The sequence below is a fragment of the Lolium perenne genome, chromosome 7 (genome assembly GCF_019359855.2).
Source record: "Lolium perenne isolate Kyuss_39 chromosome 7, Kyuss_2.0, whole genome shotgun sequence".
Lineage (NCBI taxonomy): Eukaryota > Viridiplantae > Streptophyta > Magnoliopsida > Poales > Poaceae > Lolium > Lolium perenne.
The window spans coordinates 93440269-93460357 of NC_067250.2; the positions used below are offsets into that span (position 1 = coordinate 93440269).

Genomic DNA, 20089 nt, shown 5'->3' on the forward strand with positions numbered 1-20089 from the left:
CGAATACCTTTAACATCCCTCGGATAGGGCATCTTCTCAATCGCTTCAACTTTAGCTCTATCAACTTCAATACCTCTCTCGGAAATTTTATGTCCCAATACAATCCCTTCATTAACCATAAAGTGGCATTTCTCCCAATTAAGAACAAGGTTAGTTTCTTCGCATCTCTGCAAAACTTTATCAAGGTTCCGCAAGCAACTATCAAAAGAATTCCCATAGACAGAAAAATCATCCATGAATACCTCTACAATACTCTCACAAAAGCCATGAAAAATAGCAGACATGCATCTTTGAAAAGTAGCAGGAGCATTACATAAACCAAAAGGTATACGTCTATAAGCATAAGTTCCATAGGGACAAGTGAAAGTGGTTTTCTCTTGATCTTTAGTTTTAACAGCAATTTGTGAAAACCCAGAATAACCATCAAGAAAACAAAATGAGTATTTTTAGATAACCTTTCTAACATTTGATCAATAAAAGGCAAAGGGTAATGATCTTTCTTAGTAACCTTATTAACTTTTCGAAAATCAATGCACATTCTATACCCTACAACTACTCTTTGAGGTATGAGCTCATCATTATCATTAGGCACAACGGTCATTCCTCCTTTCTTAGGAACACAATGCACAGGACTAACCCATCTACTATCAGCAATAGGATATATAATACCAGCTTCAAGGAGTCTTAATACCTCATTTCTTACCACATCCTTCATCTTAGGAATTAGACGACGCTGAGGTTCAACAACAGGCTTTGCATCATCTTCCATATTAATGGCGTGTTGGCAAATAGAGGGAGAAATCCCCTTCAAGTCATCAAGAGTGTAGCCAATAGCACCTCGGTGTTTCTTCAGTATTTCCAATAACCTTTCTTCTTCAAACTCTGAAAGCTTAGAACTAATAATAACAGGATATATTTTCTTATCATCAATATGAGCATATTTAAGATTATCAGGCAATGGTTTTAAATCAAAGACAGGATCTTCCTTTGGTGGTGGTGTTGTACCTAGATCTTCTACCGGTAAATCATGTTTAAGAATAGGTTGACGAAGGAAAATTTCATCAAGCTCATTTCTTTCTTCCCTAAAGACTTCACTCTCACTATTCTTCAAATGTTGCTGCAAAGGATTACTAGGAGCAAGAGCAATAGATGCACACTGTTCAACTTTAAAATCACTATTAGGCAAATCAGCTTTATAAGGGGTTTTGGCAAATTTAGAGAAATTAAACTCATAAGATTCACCAGCAAATTTAGTCAAAATTTTCTCTTTCTTGCAATCTATAATAGCTCCACAAGTATTTAGAAAAGGTCTACCAAAAATGATAGGACAATATTTACTAGCAGCAGAACCAAGTACCAAAAAGTCAGCAGGATATTTAATCTTACCACATAGAACTTCCACATCTCGAACAATACCAATTGGAGAGATAGTTTCTCTATTAGCTAGCCGAATAACCACATCAATATCTTCAAGTTCACAAGAACCAATTTCGTGCATAATCTCCGTGTAAAGCTCATAAGGGATAGCACTAATACTTGCACCAATGTCACATAAACCATAATAACAATGATCACCAATTCTAACAGAGAGCATAGGAACACTAGCTTTCCTAGACTTATTAGGATGTGAAACAATATTAGAAGCATCTTCACAGAAAATAATATGACCATCCTCCACATTTTCAGTCACAAGATCTTTAATTATTGCAACAGCAGGTTCAACTTTTATTTGTTCTTCAGGTTCTATAGGTTTCTTTTCACTTTTATGAACCGCACTATTTATAACAGAGTACTCCTTCATTTTAGCAGGGAAAGGAGTTTTTTCAATATAAGCTTCAGGAATAACATGATCAACAGTTTCAATTACAACACATTTGTTTATAGATGAATCTATTTTATCTTTATACGGTTCATGATACTTATCAAAATTCTTCTTAGGCAATTCATAATGAGAGGCAAAAGCTTTATAAAGATTTGCAACGACTTGAGAATCAAGACCATAAGTAGCACTAATATTACGAAATTTATCAGTATCCATAAAAACCTCAATGCATTTATAATCAAAGTTTATACCTGACTCTCTATCTTTGTCGTTCTCCCATCCTTCAGTATTCTCCTGGATCCGATCAAGAAGGTCCCTTTTAAACTCTTCTTTGTTGCGTGTAAATGATCCAGAACAAGAAGTATCCAGCAAGGTCTTGTCTTGAAAAGAAAGTCTTGCATAGAAATTATCAATAATAACATTACCAGGAAGCTCATGAATGGGGCATTTGAGCATTAAAGACTTCAATCTCCCCCATGCTTGAGCAATGCTTTCTCCATCATGAGGCCAGAAATTATATATGCGGTTCCGATCTTTGTGAATTTCACTTGGAGGATAGAATTTGGAATAAAATAAAGGCACAATATCCTCCCAATCAATAGAATCCCTATTCTTCAGCTATTTATACCAGTGCGCTGCTTTACCAGACATCGATATAGAGAATAGTTTCTTTCTAACTTCATCCATAGCAATACCTGCACATTTGAATAACCCGCATAATTCATGTAAAAATAGTAAATGATCACCAGGATGGACAGTTCCATCCCCTTCATAGCGGTTATCCATAACACGTTCAATAATTTTCATAGGTATTTTATATGGTATTACTTCCTCACCTGGCGCCTCATCCACTACCGTTGCAGTAGTAGTAGATTTCCCAAATAGAAATTGAAGAGAAGATCTCTCCATAATGACTTATAGCAAGAAAGTGCGTAAATAAAATCAGCACAACAATAAAGGTTTTCCTTACCAGTTCCACTTACCAATAGCGCTTCACTCCCCGGCAACGGCGCCAGAAAATAGTCTTGATGACCCACAAGTATAGGGGGTGTATAGTAGTATCTTCGATAAGTAAGAATGTCGATCCCAACGAGGAGCAGAAGGTGTTGACAAGCAGTTTTGATGAAGGATTCACTGTAAATGCTCACAGACAAGTATTCAGGGGGTTTTGATGTAACAGATGAATAAAGTACGAGTAAGTAAAGTGCGAGAGAAATAATTGCAGCGAGTGGCCCAATCCTTTTTAGCACAAAGGACAAGCCGGTTTGTTTACTTATAATGACCAAACGTTCTTGAGGACACATGGGATTTTAGTCTAGTGCTTTCGCTTCATACAGCTGATTAGTCTTCATTGTTTTGATAAGTGTTGTGTGGGTGAACCTATGCTAATGTACTGCCCTTCCTAGGACTAATACATACTTGTGATTATACCCCTTGCAAGCATCCGCAAATACAAGAAAGTAATTAAGATAAATCTAACCACAGCCTTAAACTCTGAGATCCTACGATCCCTCCTGCATCGATATACCAACGGGGGCTCAGGTTTCTGTCACTCCGGCAACCCCGCAATTGGCAAACGAGTACAAGATTCATTCCCCTAGGCCCATAAATGGTGAAGTGTCGTGTAGTCGACGTTCACACGACACCACTAGAAGAATAACACCACAACTTAAATATCATAACACTGAATACTACTCAACCATGATTCACTACTAACATTTAGACTTCACCCATGTCCTCAAGAACTAAACGAACTACTCATGAGACATCATATGGAACATGATCAGAGGTGATATGATGATGAATAACAATCTGAACATAAACCTTGGTTCAATGGTTTCACTCAATAGCATCAATAACAAGTAGAAATCAACACCGGGAGAGTTTCCCCTATCAAACAATCAAGATCAAACCCAAATTGTTACAGCGGTGACGAGATGCAGCGGTGGAGATGGCGGTGATAATGATGGAGATGATGACGATGGTGATGGAGATGATGTCCAGCTCGATGACGGTGACGATGGCGTCGATTTCCCCCTCCGGGAGGGAATTTTCCCGGCGGATTCCTGCCCGCCGGAGAGCTCTTTTCTCTCTGGTGTTCTCCGCCCCGCAGAGGCGGCTGTGACTCCTCGCGACTATCCTCTGTGGCTTAGGTTTTCGGGACGAAGACGTACGCGAAGAAAAGGAGGCGAGAGAGGGTTGTGGGCCCCCTCCTCACAGGGCGGCGCGGCCAGGCCTTGGGCCGCGCCGGCCTATGAGGTGGGCCCACCTCGGGTCCCCTCGGCTCCCCCTTCTGGCTCCCTTCGTCTTCTGGAAAAATAGGATTTTTCATATAATTTCCGTCAACTGCTGATCTTTCAAAATATTGCATCCTGACGGTGCTTTTTCCAGCAGAATCCTGGCTCCGGTGCGCGATCTCCAAATAATCATGAAATATGCAAAATAGATGAAATAACATAAGTATCATCTCCAAATATGAAATATATCAATGAATAGCAGCAAATTATGATATAAAATAGTGATGCAAATTGGACGTATCAATGTACATGTGTTAAAAGATGCAGACAATCGGGGGCGAGCGACGCTGGTGCAGGCCGGCCAGAGGCCAAAGTAGGCCGGGCTGGGGCGGATCCAGGCGAGGCCAGCCAGATCGAGGCCAGCTGCAGGCAGATCGGGGCGAGGGCGGCCGGATCAGTTCCTGCTGCTGGCAGAACGAGGCGGCCGGTGCCAGCTGCAGGGGGAACGGGGCGGTCGCAGGCTGGGCAGTGCCGGCCGGAGGTAGCCGCGGCGGGAGCGTGGCCGGACAAGATCTTGAAGGAACTCGATTTGGAGCCTGACTTGGTGCTCGATTTTGAGCTCAAAACCCAACGAAAATGGGCAAAGACTTCGATCCCGATAAGAACGGGAGAAAAAGAGGAAAGTGGAGCAGCGGCGGTGGCGCGGATCGAGCACGGAGTTGCAGCGTGTAAAGAGCTAAACCTAGAGCTCTGATACCATGTTGAAGAATAGCAACTAGTATTCACAGGGGGCCATAGGCCAGTACATGTACATGTGTTACAAGTGCAGGGAAGGCCCTCATACACTGGGGAATGCAAGAAAAGGGACTATACAACTCTAACAATGGACTCATGAATCATAATGGCAATTCTTAGATGGTAGTGTTTATAAGAACTAGATGACCCGTTGCGCTATCGCGCAATGACGGAGGCTAACCATAGAGTTTCGCTTATTTTAGTACCGAAGGTTGGAGCAGAGTTCTTCCATCGAGTACAATAGTATCCGACGTGCGTGTTATCGCATTACTCGACGACCCTTGTACTTTCATGTGGGTAATGCTCTCGATATCTCTTCCACTTTCCTTTGCGTAATCCACTTGCTATCACAGGAATATTATTGTTAAGTGGTTGCGATTTCTTATTTCATCACTTGCACATTTGTCTTTCATCGCAATGTTTAAGTGTACATATGCACGGCATTTTAATAACTTTCAAATAATACCCGTTGCGCTATCGCGCAAATGGCGGAGACTAACCATAGGGTTTGGCTTATTTTAGTACCGAGGGTTGGAGCAGAGCTCTTGCATCGAGTACAATAGTATCCGACGGGGCGTGTTACCGCGTTGCTCATCGTAACCGTTTGTTTATTTCGATCCGGAGGCTCGGGAGCGTGTAGCTCTTTCGATGGCCATCCCATGGTGAGCTATAGTAGTATTCAGCGTGTTTCGTTGGAGGAAACGCCCTCGACGGCCCTTGTACTCTCATTTGGGTAATGCTCTCGATGTCTCTTCCACTTTCCTTTGGACAATGCAGTTGCTATCACCGGAAAGTGGCTGCGATTTCTTATTTCGTTACTTGCACATTTGTCTCTCATCGCAATGTTTAAGTGTACCTATGCACGGCGTTTTAATAAGTTTGAAATAATTTCTAGGAATAGACGTTGCTTTAATAAGTTGCCCAACTAATAAGTTGCCCACGTACTCTCGGAAAAAAAAATCGCTTACGCGCACGCAGTTTGGTGTCACTATTCGCTCCCTCTAGATAGATAACGGTTCCGAGTTTCTCAACAAGACTGTTGATAATCTCCTCACCACCCACGGCACCGCCCTGCGACTATTATGCCCATGCACTTCCCAGCAGAACAGTAAAGCCGAGCGTGCCATTCGTACCATTAATGATACTATGCGCACCCTTATGTTCCAGGCTCACATTCCAGCTCCTCTCTGGGCCGACGCTCTGGCTACTGTCACATACCTACTTAATCGTTGTCCTAGTACAACCATAAAGTCCCATGTTCCGTACACATGCCTCCACGGTCGTCCTCCCTCATACATTGATCTTCGTGTCTTCGGTTGTCTTTGTTATCCTAAAATCGCGTCCACTGCTCCACATAAGCTTAGTGCTCGTTCCATGGCATGTGTCTTTCTTGGGTATCCCTCTAACCATCGGAGTTACCGCTGCTTTAACCCTGTCACTGGAAGAATACTCATCTCGCGACATGTTGTCTTCGATGAGAAGGTTTTTCCTGTTCAGCATGCAACTTCGTCATCCGCGCTTGCGCCTCCTGCGCCGCGCGGACTCGACGACCTCTTCGGCACGCCGCCCGTGCCGCCAACGCGAGCTCTTGCACCGGTCCCGCGCACCCTAGCGCCGGCCCCAAGTGCGCCCGCCCCGGCCTCGAGCGTCCCGCCTCGACACCGCCTCGCCCAGCCGGGTCCTCTGCCGCGGCAGAGAATTAGGCGTTTCCTCTGCCGCGGCAGGCTGCCACGGCAGGAATTCCGGCAGTTTGTCTGCCGCGGCAGGCAGCCACAATAGGAACTCCTGCCGCACCTCGCGCTCGGCCCGCTGCCGCATGCCCTGCCCCTGCCACAGCTGCTGCTGCCACCACCCCGACAGCCTCCTTGAGTGGGGCCTCCGACCTTCGGCCTACGCTCGTCTCCTCCCAATCTTGTCGCGAGGGGGAGGATGTCGGCGCTCTATGGTGCAATTTCAGGAAATTATAGCCGCAAAATAGCACATAACCATAAGTTTTAATCGGCTAATGTTAGGTCTTTGAGACCCCTTCGACCTGGTGCTCCCCGGCACAAATGGCAAAAGGCAATAATCAAGCCATGTGTAATAATATAATATATCCGATGCACGGGGAGGCTTCTTTTATGGTGTCGGTCACAGAACCTAATTATGGGCAAGTTTAACCGAATAAAAGCCATGATCAGGTTACAAAATCATAAACCAAACACCTTGTTAGCATCCAGATGCGTGGTGGCCATCTACATTAACACATTACCGCAAGTTGGATATAAAACCATTGAACACTAAATGATACATAGCCCAAATACAACTTCAAGAATGAAACAAATTACATAATGATTATAGTCAATTTCCCGCTTTTTTACAAAAAATTTGTACAGAAGAACTATAATTCCATTAACCACAGGCCCAGTAGCTGGCCACCCTAACTGATACAGAGTCAGCAATACTCTGAAGTTGCTGGCTCCCATAGGTATTTGCATATAAACTGCGCAGCCAGCTGTGGGGCAAAATGAACACCTTGAAAATAATCAACGGCAGAAAGACTTCGCATCACTCCAAGCTCAGCTCCTAAGTGGGCGTATCGTGAACCGGAATCAAAAGTTTCAATTTCAACATGGAGCATTTCCCAGCTCACCAGTCTTCATGCCGTGGAGATGGGTTTCTCGTTTCTCTTTGCGGCTCCTCGCTTGATATTTGATGAGAAAAACCATACATGAATCTGAAAAATGTTTTGAAACTGGAATTAAGAAAGGTGCACGGGACTGCATGATAATTCACTGCCTATATTCTCGAAAAGATAATTCATTGCCTGAGCTTGATGCATGTTTCATACGGTAGTGGCTGTTAAATTATTATGAGAGTGATTGTAGAGGGGTATTTCCTCTTTTCTTCTTAAATGCATTGCCGAGCAAGAGATTTTACTGACAAAGAAAAGCAGAGACTTGACTCACAAGTTATCATGACAATGCAACTACTTGGAAGGCAATGTAAACCTTCTTGGTTAGATAGCCATAATACTGGAAAATAATACATATATGCTAAATAGTAAAAAATTCGCAGAACGCAAAATAATAAATCACCATGACCTCTCGTCGCCATACAAGTGTAGAAACTAAGTTACTTGGCACATCCTAAACGTGTTCCCTTGAACAGGCCTATAGAAAATGGTGCAATTTCAGGAAATCATAGCCGCAAAATGTGGCCTCTATAGAAAATTGTGAAATATTTATTGGCCGGAATGTGGAGTTTCAAATATGCTTTATTTCTTCACTAAAATCAAGCAACCTACATGCTTATACAGGGTTTGCTGGTAGAATAACGTGGGTTCAGGACCGAGACCTTGCAGTGAAGTAATGAATCAAATACATATGAAACTATATTCCCCTTCTATATTCCATATTCCACAGTTGTTTGGTTTTCTGAAAAAGAGGTTGCCTTCCGATTTTCATTTTCAGAAACTAAATTAGTAGTTGATAATCTACCCCTAAGAAAAATTAAAGTAAAAATTGGGACACCTAGCGAATTGAAAAATGAAAGTACTCCCTCCGATTCATATTAATTGTCGCCAATATGAATGTATCTAGACACATTTTAGTTCTAGATACATCCATATTAGGGACAAATATTATGAATCGGAAGGATTAGTTTTTTATCAGTATTGTAAAGTCAAAGAAGCTGCAATATATGTAACCTTCTTCTGTACCTCTCCTCAAACTTAAAACTAAAGCATGAAACATACAATATATACTCCCCTAGAACTTATAGTTACTGGAATCATCATGCGAGATAGAATCACTCTAACCACCGAGGCGAGGATCAGCCCCATGCGTAATTTCTGCATGAGAAAAAATGGTTAAACTCACACTTTCTTAATATTAGTATCAGATGGCTACCCCATTTCTCATAAATCACAATTACCCCCAAGCCAAACAATAATAAGAACACACAAATGCAGGAACAGAATGGTCGCCATGACAGCAGCCATAAGATCCCTGCTATATCCCCTGTGTTGCTTCTTCCCATGGTGCTAAACCACACACACATGACACACCAGCCCTCCCCATCCCATCACATACCCAACAAGATTAATTGATACCCTAGTTTTATTCATCAATTAGAGTGGGAAGTAAAAAAAAGTTTAAGCAGCAACAGTGAGGGTAACAAATCATACCCGATCGAGTGCCATGAAGACAATAATGTGGTACATGGTCTTGGCCACCTCCACAAGCACTACAAGTACAGGACCGCCACTTCAGATTGAAGGCAATTACAAAATCGGCATACACTACTACCTCAGAGCTGCCTAGTTGTTGCAACAATCCATAAGTAGATGTTCTCAGATAGGTTGCAACTTATAGAAACGACCAGTCCAAAGATATACTCTTTCCTATTTGTAGTTAGGATTAAAACAAAGATTGCAGATAATTCTGATGGTATTTAAGGTGGATCTGAACTGGATAAATTTTGACATAGGGAGGAATACAGTAGTAGTTGGTCCTCGGAAACAACGAAGTTCAGCTTCCCATGTGCTACAAAGAGCCTAATCCACGGAAGAAGCATCAGCAAGAAATGGTATCACAACTTATTATAAGGGATGGTGATGACATAAGCAAGGAAAGCATCAGAACTCATGGTTTCCCAAATCGACAATAAGCAATCCATTTGTTAATATTTTGTTGCATACATGCAGAAAACACCTCGGTTATACTTATGTTTCCTAGAATATTAGAAGTTCACATGGAATTCTTAATTAGGGAACCGGGAGGGCATGCAATGTCTAGTAAGGTGAAACAAGGAAAGCAGAATTCAATTGCAACGGTCAGAGATTGGGTATATCGCTGACAAACACCATACGACATACGAAAGCAGAGAATACATGAAAAGTATTGGTGTGCTTGTACACGATAAATACGTGATATCTGAATGCAAATAGAGAAAGCACGAGTGAAATTCGCCGATGCATCACGGCCGCCATACAGCAAGCCATGAGAACTCGCTCGCCGATTAAAACAATGTAGTATAGATACAAATAAACATAAGAATGCACAGAAAGACGTACTTTTTTGTATGGGTTGCTTTCTTTGTAGGTACAAAGTGATCACATAATTCTGTAATGAGAAGCATGCTTCCTCTCATCTCAATTTCACCCTCGGCATCAGCTGAACAGAAACAAACCAGGACCTTTTCATCTGACAAACAACATCTATGTGGAACCTGGTACAGATGGTAGTCCTGCTGTAGGAAACTTTAGTTCATGTCATATATTGCATAGAAAATCATTGACATAAAAGGCAGAACATTAAATGCAACTAAATAATAATATTAATGATCAAGTCACTCACCAATAGCTGTTTTCCATCCTTAAAAGCTGATTCTGTAGCTTCTTTAGCCTGAATTCCTGAAATCACGACATGCATACCCATTAGTCCTTACATCGCACATGCAATTATTTCAGAATAAACAAGACCAAAGATACAAGCTACAATGAGTACAAATGATGCCCACATATTACATAATTTTCTTTCTTAATAAAGATTCAATTTTAACTAAGAAAGAGGATGTAGAATTACTTGTTTGGATAGCCTTATCGCTACGTTAAACAATAATTAACATTGAGGTGGCTAAGAGGCATATCATTGAAGTGGAAGCTAAAAGAATTCATCTTGTATGCATTGGATAAAGAGGAATCAGTAACTTGGAAGCATTTGAGAGGAAGTGCTTGCTAAGAACCTTGATAGACGGTCAAGAAGTGTAGGCAACACCTGCAACACATGAAGCAAAACTTAGGACATCATGCCTGATTCAAATGACAGATCATGTTCACCAGTAAATCCGTGAATGCATGACTACTGGATATATAGCTGTTTGGTACTTATTACTACCGTACCATGTAGTAAAAAAATTAGGACATCAGGCCTGAGTGACTGAGTCAAAAAAGACTTTTTTTCAAGAACCGGAAACAAATGTTGCCTATTTTCCATTAAGATTAAACAAATTCCACCAGTAAATCCGTGAGTGCATGATTACTGAATTTATAGTTGTTTGCTGCTTACAAACCATACTATGTAGTACAAAAACTTAGGACATAAGACCTCGGTGGCTGAGTCAAAAGACAAATTAAGTCCACCAGTAATTCCATCAGTGCATGCTACTGAATTTATAGATGTTTTCTACTTACTACAGTACAATGTAGTACACTTCAAATATTTCCAAAACCCATGTCTTCAAAGGGTACTATTATATATATAAACTAATTGTGGCAAGTAGAACTGTAGAACACACTTTCTTCTATCTCTGAAAAGGTTAAAAAAACCACAACCACCAAGTAGCAATGCAATCTTGTAGATTATAAGGAAATCATCTTGTCTAGCATGTAGTATTAAACCAAGTATTCTCTAGAACCTTATAGATCAAATACAAATAGCAAGACTCAGAGAATGCCACTTTTAAAGGTACAAAGAGGGGAAATAGCAATATTGCCAAAGGGAATGCCACTTTTAAATCTTTTAGAGCAGAAAGACATCAATATTGCTCCCTGCGAAGATCATATACAACTGATACAATGTAATTTACTAAATAAATATGGACTCAGATCAAATAGCAAAACCGAACCTAAAGCTGCAGATGTGATTACTTGTAGAACCAACCTCATCTCATTGCCCCTGCATACGTGAAGCAATATATTTCATACTAATAATTACTGTGACTGAATGGCACAAGCACTGGATCTCAGTATCTTAGATGAATAGAGGTTCACTTATGTACAGGTTCGAGAACAATTCATAACTTAGACCTAATACACAAAAGAACACATTCATAACTTAGATCAACCAGTATACACGAAAGAAGAGAAGAACAATCACTTGTCCACTCTGTAACCATTTAAATGTAGTTCGATTACATACGATATCAAATTAGAGCCCCTGCCGAAAACACCCTGAAACACATCTCACATGGAGAAGTATCACGTTAGGAATTTTTTCTTCTCTCTATCTCTAGTACTCCCATGGAGAAACCCTCCCAGTCCTGACAAAGCTAGGAAAAACAGGGCTAGCTGGATATACAACTTGTCACTTGATGGAAAAACTCTCTCAAAAAAATCAAGCCAAATGGCAGCCTAAGTACTACGTGTTTTGTTAATGTAAGCAGAACAGGTTATGGCACAACAATTGTTTGTGTTTTTGTATCTGCGATCTAAACATCACTGAATATAGCCAAGAAACACTACCGAAAATCACAGAGAAACTCGTCAATCCAATGCTGGATATACATTATTACTACTCCCGACCTGTTGTGTGCAAATGGCTAAGCTCGGAATTTATAAGCTTAGTAAAGTACCCTTTTGTTAGCCACATATATACTTTTATTTGGGAAATTATCTATTTTACATATCCTGATGTCGAAAATGTGTTCTTACGTTGAGTGATTGATGTTCATTTATATGTATTGCAGAAATCGGAACCAACCTTCTCTGTAGACCTTATAGCTGATGAATGAGCTATGTTCATTTATATCAAGGGCCTTAGCAGAAAACCAAGCCGGTCCAAACCCACCCACATCAGCAAAAACCTGAAAAAATGGAATAATACCAGACAAGGTTCTTATCTTGTGCAGATCGGGATGTCATCTTGTAGCAGAGCGGATCAGATAATATACAGTAAGGGTGACAAACAAACATACTACGGACCCATTATAGCCATTTCAATGTGTGTAATTAAACTTGCCAAGCTTAAACTTCAGCTGTTGATATACACAAATGAGAGCACACATTTATTTTATATGTGGCTACAAGAGCATTCAATGAAAAAAGTAAAGCTCTTAATATTTATCTTATAGCAGATTGATTGGAGAATCAATCCTAAAATCTGAACCCGGTCATGCAAAAGGTTTTATCAATGAACATTATATGAAAGAGAAGACATTCATATTAATATTATAGAGGTTTTCTCTAAGATCTGATATTATCAGAGGGAGCTTGTGCAAATGCATCTACATAATGCAACCCTAATAACTAAACTGTATCTGCATGGATAAAATGCAGAGAGATGGCTGACAAATAGTTTTATTTTTGTAACAAATAAACATTGTAGAAACTCAATCGGCCTAATTCCATTGTGTACAAGAAACAGGAGATCTCTCTAGGGAACCAGAACACGTACTACTCCTTCTCTGTCAAGGGAGCCACAACAGAAAAATATAGGGCCAGACAAAATTATGTTATATAATGACATCTCTTCTCCATTTCCGTTTTAAATCACAATGATGATACATATCTAATCCGACAATATTTTTACTTTGGTAGAGCCAAATCACACTACTACTATTTCCCTGAAGATTGAAACTACTCGTAAATTGACATTCCCTGGATGTCTGGTGATTGGTTGTGATCTGGGGAAGCCATGGATGCATCGGATGATAACACAATAAAAAACCACAAAATTAACATGATAGATCTAACAACCTAGAAATAGAAAAGAGAAGACAGTTGTGAGGCCACCTCACACTCACCGTCGGGAGGATGGAGGCGGTGCGGAGGTGTCCAGTCGACAGAGACGTTGGGGCGGAGGCAGACGTGCGTGCTGTCACCTCTGTTTCTCGCTGCCGCTACCATCCATCCCCAAGAAATGTGTGACAGCTGCAACGGACACTCTCCTTGATGCAGACCCACTTCTCTACCGTTCCTTCTTGAATGTTTTACAAGTTGGACTTCCAACCAGACAAGAGGTGTCACCTGCATGGAAAAGATGAGACAAAACAGTAAATACCAAGTACATAGAAGTCTCTCACAGTTGTAAAGAACAATCACGAATAAAACAAGAGTGTTGATCATGTATGCCATTGGATCAAAAGCTCCATGGAGGTATTAATGATATATTCCTATATTCTCAAATATGGCCAAGCGGGCACAAAATATGCCTCCTAAAGAAGCTAGTCATTCAACGCAAAAAAATTAAGGCATCCCACCGTTGCAAAATATTTCAGCATTACTGGAGGCTCTAAAGGGAAGACAATAGACCTTCCCTTTGCAAAAAAAAAAAAAATACAATTGAGAGAATACCAGACTAACCTGCACCATTATGGGTTAGACCGTCAAACGAAGAATATCCTCAGTTCCAAGCCTCGGTGATGGAAATTAAGAATAGTCACAAAAATGTGTATCTCCATTACCTGATTCCTCGTTTCCCATGATAGGAGTATAGGGAGCAGCTGGAAAGGATGAACTAAAGTAAGACACCAAGACAAATAACTCTCAGCTTATTCTTACAGTGGTCATACACAAAACGCTGCTAGGATAGTCGACCGCCAGAGGCATGGGCCAAAGAGCCCAGAAGTATCACAAGAACGAGATATTCAGAGACATTGATATTCCTCTTTGTTTTCTCTGTGTTAACAAAATCCTTGCCCTCTTGTCCCTGCGCATATAAATATCGCGCAATGAAGCATAACTAACCGTGATAAACCATGTTAACACTGGATAAAATATTAGATTGAATCAAAGAGAAAATGGATCTATTTAAACAACTTTCTTTTCTGTAGAACAATGAGAGCGGTAAAATATATACACAGGAACACTCCAAAAGACATATGACCCTATCATATTCATCTTGTCATATCCTAGAGCCAATACATGCATGTTGAAACATGTTGACAGAGTTACATATTCATTTACCAAATGCAAACAATACCATTAGCACATAAGAAGAAATGCCATTCAACAAGACTGCTATTTTCAATTGTACATCAGAAGTTCTCCTTTTACAGTAGGACACACAAAGAAAAGCAAACCTCAGACATCTTTTGAAGGTTTCCCATAAAGAAGGGGCTTTGGGATCTTGGATGCTATTACAGGTATCTCTATAGCAGGGAAACCCATTCTCCAATTAACTTCTACCGAACCCTTCTCCAAAAGAGCAAGCCATGCTTTAAACATTTGGTGCATGCCTTACAGCTCTACATTCAGGAAGATAACTTTAGTATGGGCACATATAACGTTTTTTGAATAAAACAAACAAGATACAATGGGGAAAATATATTATACCTTGATGTTGTCTTATTACTGACATTTTTGTCATCTTATGAAATTCAAAAGCGTTTCTGCCTTTTAGAAGTCGCTGACTTGAGTTATGTAGCTTCCATTGGCCTCTTTCAAATCTCAAAAATACATCCACTACAGCAACAATCAGCAGCGTGCTAGAAAATCCAGGTTTGTGTTGTTTGGATGACCAATATCTCGCCCATTGGATGCACATATACAATTTATTTTCATACACTACCTCAAGCTACAAACAAATCCCTCTTGTGGCCAACCCAGGTCGCCGTGGATGTAGATCAAGGGTCCGGCTTGGAAGTGGCTCACCAGAACTTAGGAGCTTTGACCTAGCCATGGAAGGCAAACTCCACCTCAGCTAAGTGCCAGAGATAGACAGAGATGAAGAGTGGAGGGAGGAGGGGGAAGAAAACATGAGCGAACCCGCGTCTCCTAGGCATGTCGGCGAGCCTCCACCACTGCCTTCAGGAGCGGAAGAATTGGGGGAGGAGGAGGCCTCCACCACCACCTATATCGACCCCACCTCCGTTGCAGCCCTCGCGCCCTGGCCGGCTGTGGACGATCTTCTCGAGCTCGCAGCGCCGGGCAGCCGCCACTCTCCGCGTTGATGGCGTCCTCCTCCATGAACGCTCCTCCGGGCCACCATCGCGGCCGTCCCCATCCGGTTGCCGCATCCGGCCGACCCCATCGCTCGCCGCTGCCCCGTCCAGCCGCCCTCGTGCGAGCGCGAAGTCCTTGCCGCCGATGTGGCCGCGTCAAGGCGCCCCCGTCGGTCGGTAACCGGCGGTGACTGGCGCTCCACGCAGCAGCGCCCCGCGGCCGTTCTCCCACGGCGCCCGAGTTCCGTCCTTGCTCACGTCGGCTGCGTCCTGCTTGGGAGGAGGAGTGGAGGCGGCGTGGGTTGGGGGAGGAGGAACGGGGGAGAGGAGACGAGGGATTGGGGGAGGTCACCACGGGCTGATCTAGGGTTTTCACCCACCCCACGCGCACAGGAAAACGAGGGGAGAAAGGCGACGTGAACGAGCGGCCTCGCTGCCACTGCTCGCCGTCCCTACACACGCTGGGTCCCATTCGTCATTGACCTAATCAAACAAGCAAAAGGTGGAAAAAAAACTACCACATCCGATGGCTGTGGTGAAAAGTGGGATTGTGGCTGGTGAAACGAACGAACCAGATTGATTTGCCCCTCTCAGACCCCCTAGATGGCTGGGTAGTCTTGCAACATTTATAGGAGAAATGCAGCTTTACCCGTTCACAAACCTTTGCTCTTTGCCTTGTCGTCATCACCATGACCACCCACATGGAGAAAAGGTGAGGGAAAATAAGTAGGAGTAGGAAAGTCTCTGATCCAGTCGTTCATTCATTAGCTAGGAGGCAGGGGCGGGCCCACTTCAATTCAAGGGTATTCAAATGCATACCCAAAAAATTTGACAAAAAACTACATATATATAGTGCATAGGAGGTATATGTATGGTAAAAGACGAAAATAAGAGACACAGCACAATATTCCAACTTGAATCCAAGACAGAAGCGAGCGAACCTCTCGTCTGGCCCAGCTAGCTGTGGCCCAAATCGATCCCAGGCCCAGCGCTGCCCACGCCTGGACCCCAAGCGCCAGACTCCAGGTCGTGGCTTCTCCAATTCTCAAAAAAAAAAAAAAAAAAAAAAAGGTCGTGGCTTCTCCTGATAGCAGTTCGCAGATCGTCCCTGATTCCCCGATCCCCAACGAGCCGCTTATCAGCTAAACCCTAGAGGCCTCAACGACGGCGTCGAGCGAAACAACGATGAAGGAACCCCGGCCTCCCTGACTCTCCGTCTCGCCGTCCCCAAGACCAGCGTAGCCGCCGCAACGCCTCTTTGCCTGTTGCTTTCTTCAACCGCGAGACCTTGTGTCGCCTTGCCAATGACCATCTTGACTAGAACCAGGTTCGTCGTCTCCACGCCTCCTCATCACCAAGTTCATGTTATGATGTTCTATGAATCTGTGATACTAGGCTCAAATTGTTTCCATATCTTCTGTATATTATACGGTTGAACTATAGGATGCTAGCTGATAGTTGCCCTTTCAAACGAAAAAACTAGCCGCCCTGTAGGAAGTACAGTGCAGCTGGGTTTATACTTTATACTGACGAGTGATCTTTGCACAAACAAAATGTGGAATAAAGTGCCATGAAAAGCTAAAGACTTGGTTAGTACGTTATGGCTCGCAAAGTTAAATATGAACTGTCCGTAGGTGCTACATATTAACAACCATTTTTGTCAATGTGAGCATCAACAAATTACAGGTATTGAAGTGAGTAGCTAGTTTATAAAAACGGAGCCATAAATCATAGTAGTACATGCCAAAAAGTAGGCTTTAGACTCAAAAAAAAATTCCCTTTGAATTTTGAATACACAACCTTGAAATCCTGGGCCCGCCGCTGCTAGGAGGGGGACGTACAAGGAAAATGGACGCGAGACCACGCACCCGCCCATGGCGAACCACTATGGCCGCCAGTGACGGGAAGAAAGAACGGCAAGTCGCCGCAGAGGCAGTCTCTGTCCCGTCACGACTCACGACAGTCGTCCTCAGACTTAAGAGCAAGACACTATCAATCTACACACTTGAAACCCACATAATACGGTAGCTTCCATTCCATGGCTGATCAAGCACGTGTCCACGCGTCCACCAGGCGTGCCAACGTCACCTCAGACTCCCCGCCCTCACGGACAGCCTCCCTGGCCCGTCGCATCGCCGCCTGCGCGCGCTCCCGGAGCGCCCTCCCGCCGTCGGAGTCCATCATCCACCTCACCTTCGCCGCCACCTCCCCGGCCTCCACAACGCCACCTTCCTTGTCGTACCCTTGCACCGCCACGGCCAGCCGGAGCTCCTCCTCCAAGAAAACCCTAATCATACGCTGCCCCGCGTACAACGGCCATGCCAGCATCGGCACGCCCGCCATGACGGACTCCAGCACCGAGTTCCACCCGCAGTGCGTCACAAAAGCACCCACGGCGCCGTGCGCCAGCACGTCGCGCTGCGGCGCCCACGACTTGACCACGAGGCCCCTGCCCTCGGTGCGTTCCAGGAAGCCCTCCGGAAGGAGCGCGGCCAGGTCGGGCTCCGGCGGCGTCTCGTACTTCTTCGCCGGGTCGTCGCTGGGTGGGCTCCGCACCACCCACACGAACCTCTGGCCACTCGCCTCCAGCCCCGTCGCCACCTCCCTGGTCTGCCTCACGTCGAACCGGCCGAGGCTGCCGAAGCAGAGGAACACCACGCTCGCCTCGGGCTGCGTGTCCAGCCACGCCAGGCACTCCACGCCGCCGTGGCTCACGGCCGTCTCATCCTGCTTTACCAGCGGCCCGATGCAGTGCACCGGAGGCGCCGGCACGCCGGACGGCGCGCAGAGCCCGGCGGCGATGGCGTCGACCGCGCGAGGCTCCAGCGAGCGGAAGGTGTTGACGATGACCCCCTGGGAACGGCACAGGTCGCCGCACATGTTCAGGAACCCCGTGTATGCCGCGTCGTCGCGGTCCATGATCGGCAGGATGAGGTGCGTCGCCGGCAGCGAGGGGATCCCCGGCACGTGCACCATCTCCTCCCCCATGTCCCGGAAGCTCGCGCCGCTCTGGGCGTGCAGGACCGGGAGATGCAGCAAGAAAGCCAGGACCGCCGCGCCCGACGTGAAGAAGAAGTAGGCGGGGACGCCGAGCTCCGCGGCCACGTCCAGGGCCACGCTGCAGAAGAAGTCGATGACGAGGACGGACGGGGAGGCGCCGCCGGCGAGGAAGTCGCGGAGGTGCGGGTTGGAGACGCGGGCCACCTCGAAGGTCAGCGCCTCCTGGTGTTTGGACTCCACCGGCTCGAGGAGCTTCACCGGGGGGAGACGGTGGAAGGATATGGAAGGGTTGGCCGCCGAGACGCCGGCCAGGAACGGACCCGTCGCGCCTGTGTTGAACGGCGGGTCGACGACGACGATTGTGACGGCGAGGTGGCGGGCGGCGAAGATCTTCCCGAGCTCGATCATGGAGACCAGGTGGCCCATGCCCGGCGACGGGTAGAGCACCACCGTCTTCCTGGGCATCGTCATGGTGGTCGCGGCACCGGCCATCTTGGCAACGATTTGTTTGTCTTGTCCCCGTCCCGTCGTGCGTGTCCGTTCTGGAGCGTCGACCGACTAGGACTGATGAGTGAAGCAGCAGATGGGTTGCACGAGGAACCGTGCATATTTGTAAGCAAATGGCAGTAAATCTGTATTCTTGAAAAAATGGCAACCAATCAGTGCGCTAACTGTAAACTTTACATCAAACTCTATAAAGGTCTTTGTCCATGCCCTTTGTCCCTGAACCTTAGGGACATTATTCGGACTGAGATCATTGTCTCACACAGCTGCGAGAATCTCTAATACTAGTACCTCAATCCTAAGTTTAAGACTTATACTCCCTCCAGTTCATATTATTTGACTTAATTTTATCTAGATATAAATGTAGTACTCTTGATGTATCGGTCATGCATTCCTAAACCACATAAGCCGGGGTAGATGCACCCCATTAAACAGGCTCATAAGGCAGACATCATTGTCTGGAATAGGGATTTTCGAACCATTTTCTATAAGAGAATGATTTTCATTAGTTTGAGAAATAATGGATTTTTATATATTTTTTTGAAACGAAAAATGGATTCTTATATTAAACTATAGCTTGAATAAGAAAAGAAACTAATGGAAGCCAAAAACGCGAAATGGTTGTGAATAGAGAGGAAGATTCTTCTGATTTTCTTGTTCCTGAAAATATTCTATATCTAGTCAACAAACGTGTCTAGATACATCCATATTTAGATAAAGTTAAGTCAATTAATTTGGATTCAAGGGAGTATTACTTTTAGAACGTCGAACTATATAGTGTTTTACTAAGTTTTTACAAAAAATCTTTAACTTGCAAAATATACAAAATCAGTATCATTAGATAGATAATGAAATATATTTTCGTATGATATCTGTAAAATATCATACTTATTGATAGATTATTCTAATAGTTTGGTCAAATTTTACTTTGTTTTAGCTTTTCAAAACAAATATAAGCCTTAAGCTCTAGGATGGAAGTAGTATATCCGAAAAAGAGCAAAAATTATAATAGCCGATTCTTAATATGGTTTAGATGTCAAAAACATCCCGACATAGTTATCGTATATTTTCGAAAACTTTAAATGTT

The 20089-nt window shown here is 43.9% G+C and overlaps 1 protein-coding gene and 1 long non-coding RNA gene across 2 annotated transcripts; both read right to left on the reverse strand.

The window, feature by feature from the left end:
• Window positions 1-7542: 7542 nt before the first annotated feature.
• Window positions 7543-14122, reverse strand: LOC127316632 (uncharacterized). Its single transcript, XR_011749342.1, has 7 exons — window positions 13919-14122; window positions 13360-13582; window positions 12318-12420; window positions 10582-10613; window positions 10194-10249; window positions 9023-10086; window positions 7543-8686 (listed from the first exon to the last, which is right to left on the reverse strand). It is a non-coding gene; the product is annotated as an uncharacterized lncRNA (long non-coding RNA).
• Window positions 14123-17329: 3207 nt separating this feature from the next.
• Window positions 17330-19064, reverse strand: LOC127316631 (UDP-glycosyltransferase 88F5). Its single transcript, XM_051347073.2, has one exon. The coding sequence runs from the start codon at window positions 18988-18990 to the stop codon at window positions 17545-17547; it is 1446 nt and encodes a 481-aa protein (XP_051203033.1). The 5' UTR covers window positions 18991-19064; the 3' UTR covers window positions 17330-17544.
• Between the last annotated feature and the right edge of the window lie 1025 nt (window positions 19065-20089).

Excerpts from the sequence above, each read along its gene's own strand:
- LOC127316631 (XM_051347073.2), bottom strand. The coding sequence starts at position 18,990 with ATGGCCGGTGCCGCGACCACCATGACGATGCCCAGGAAGACGGTGGTG.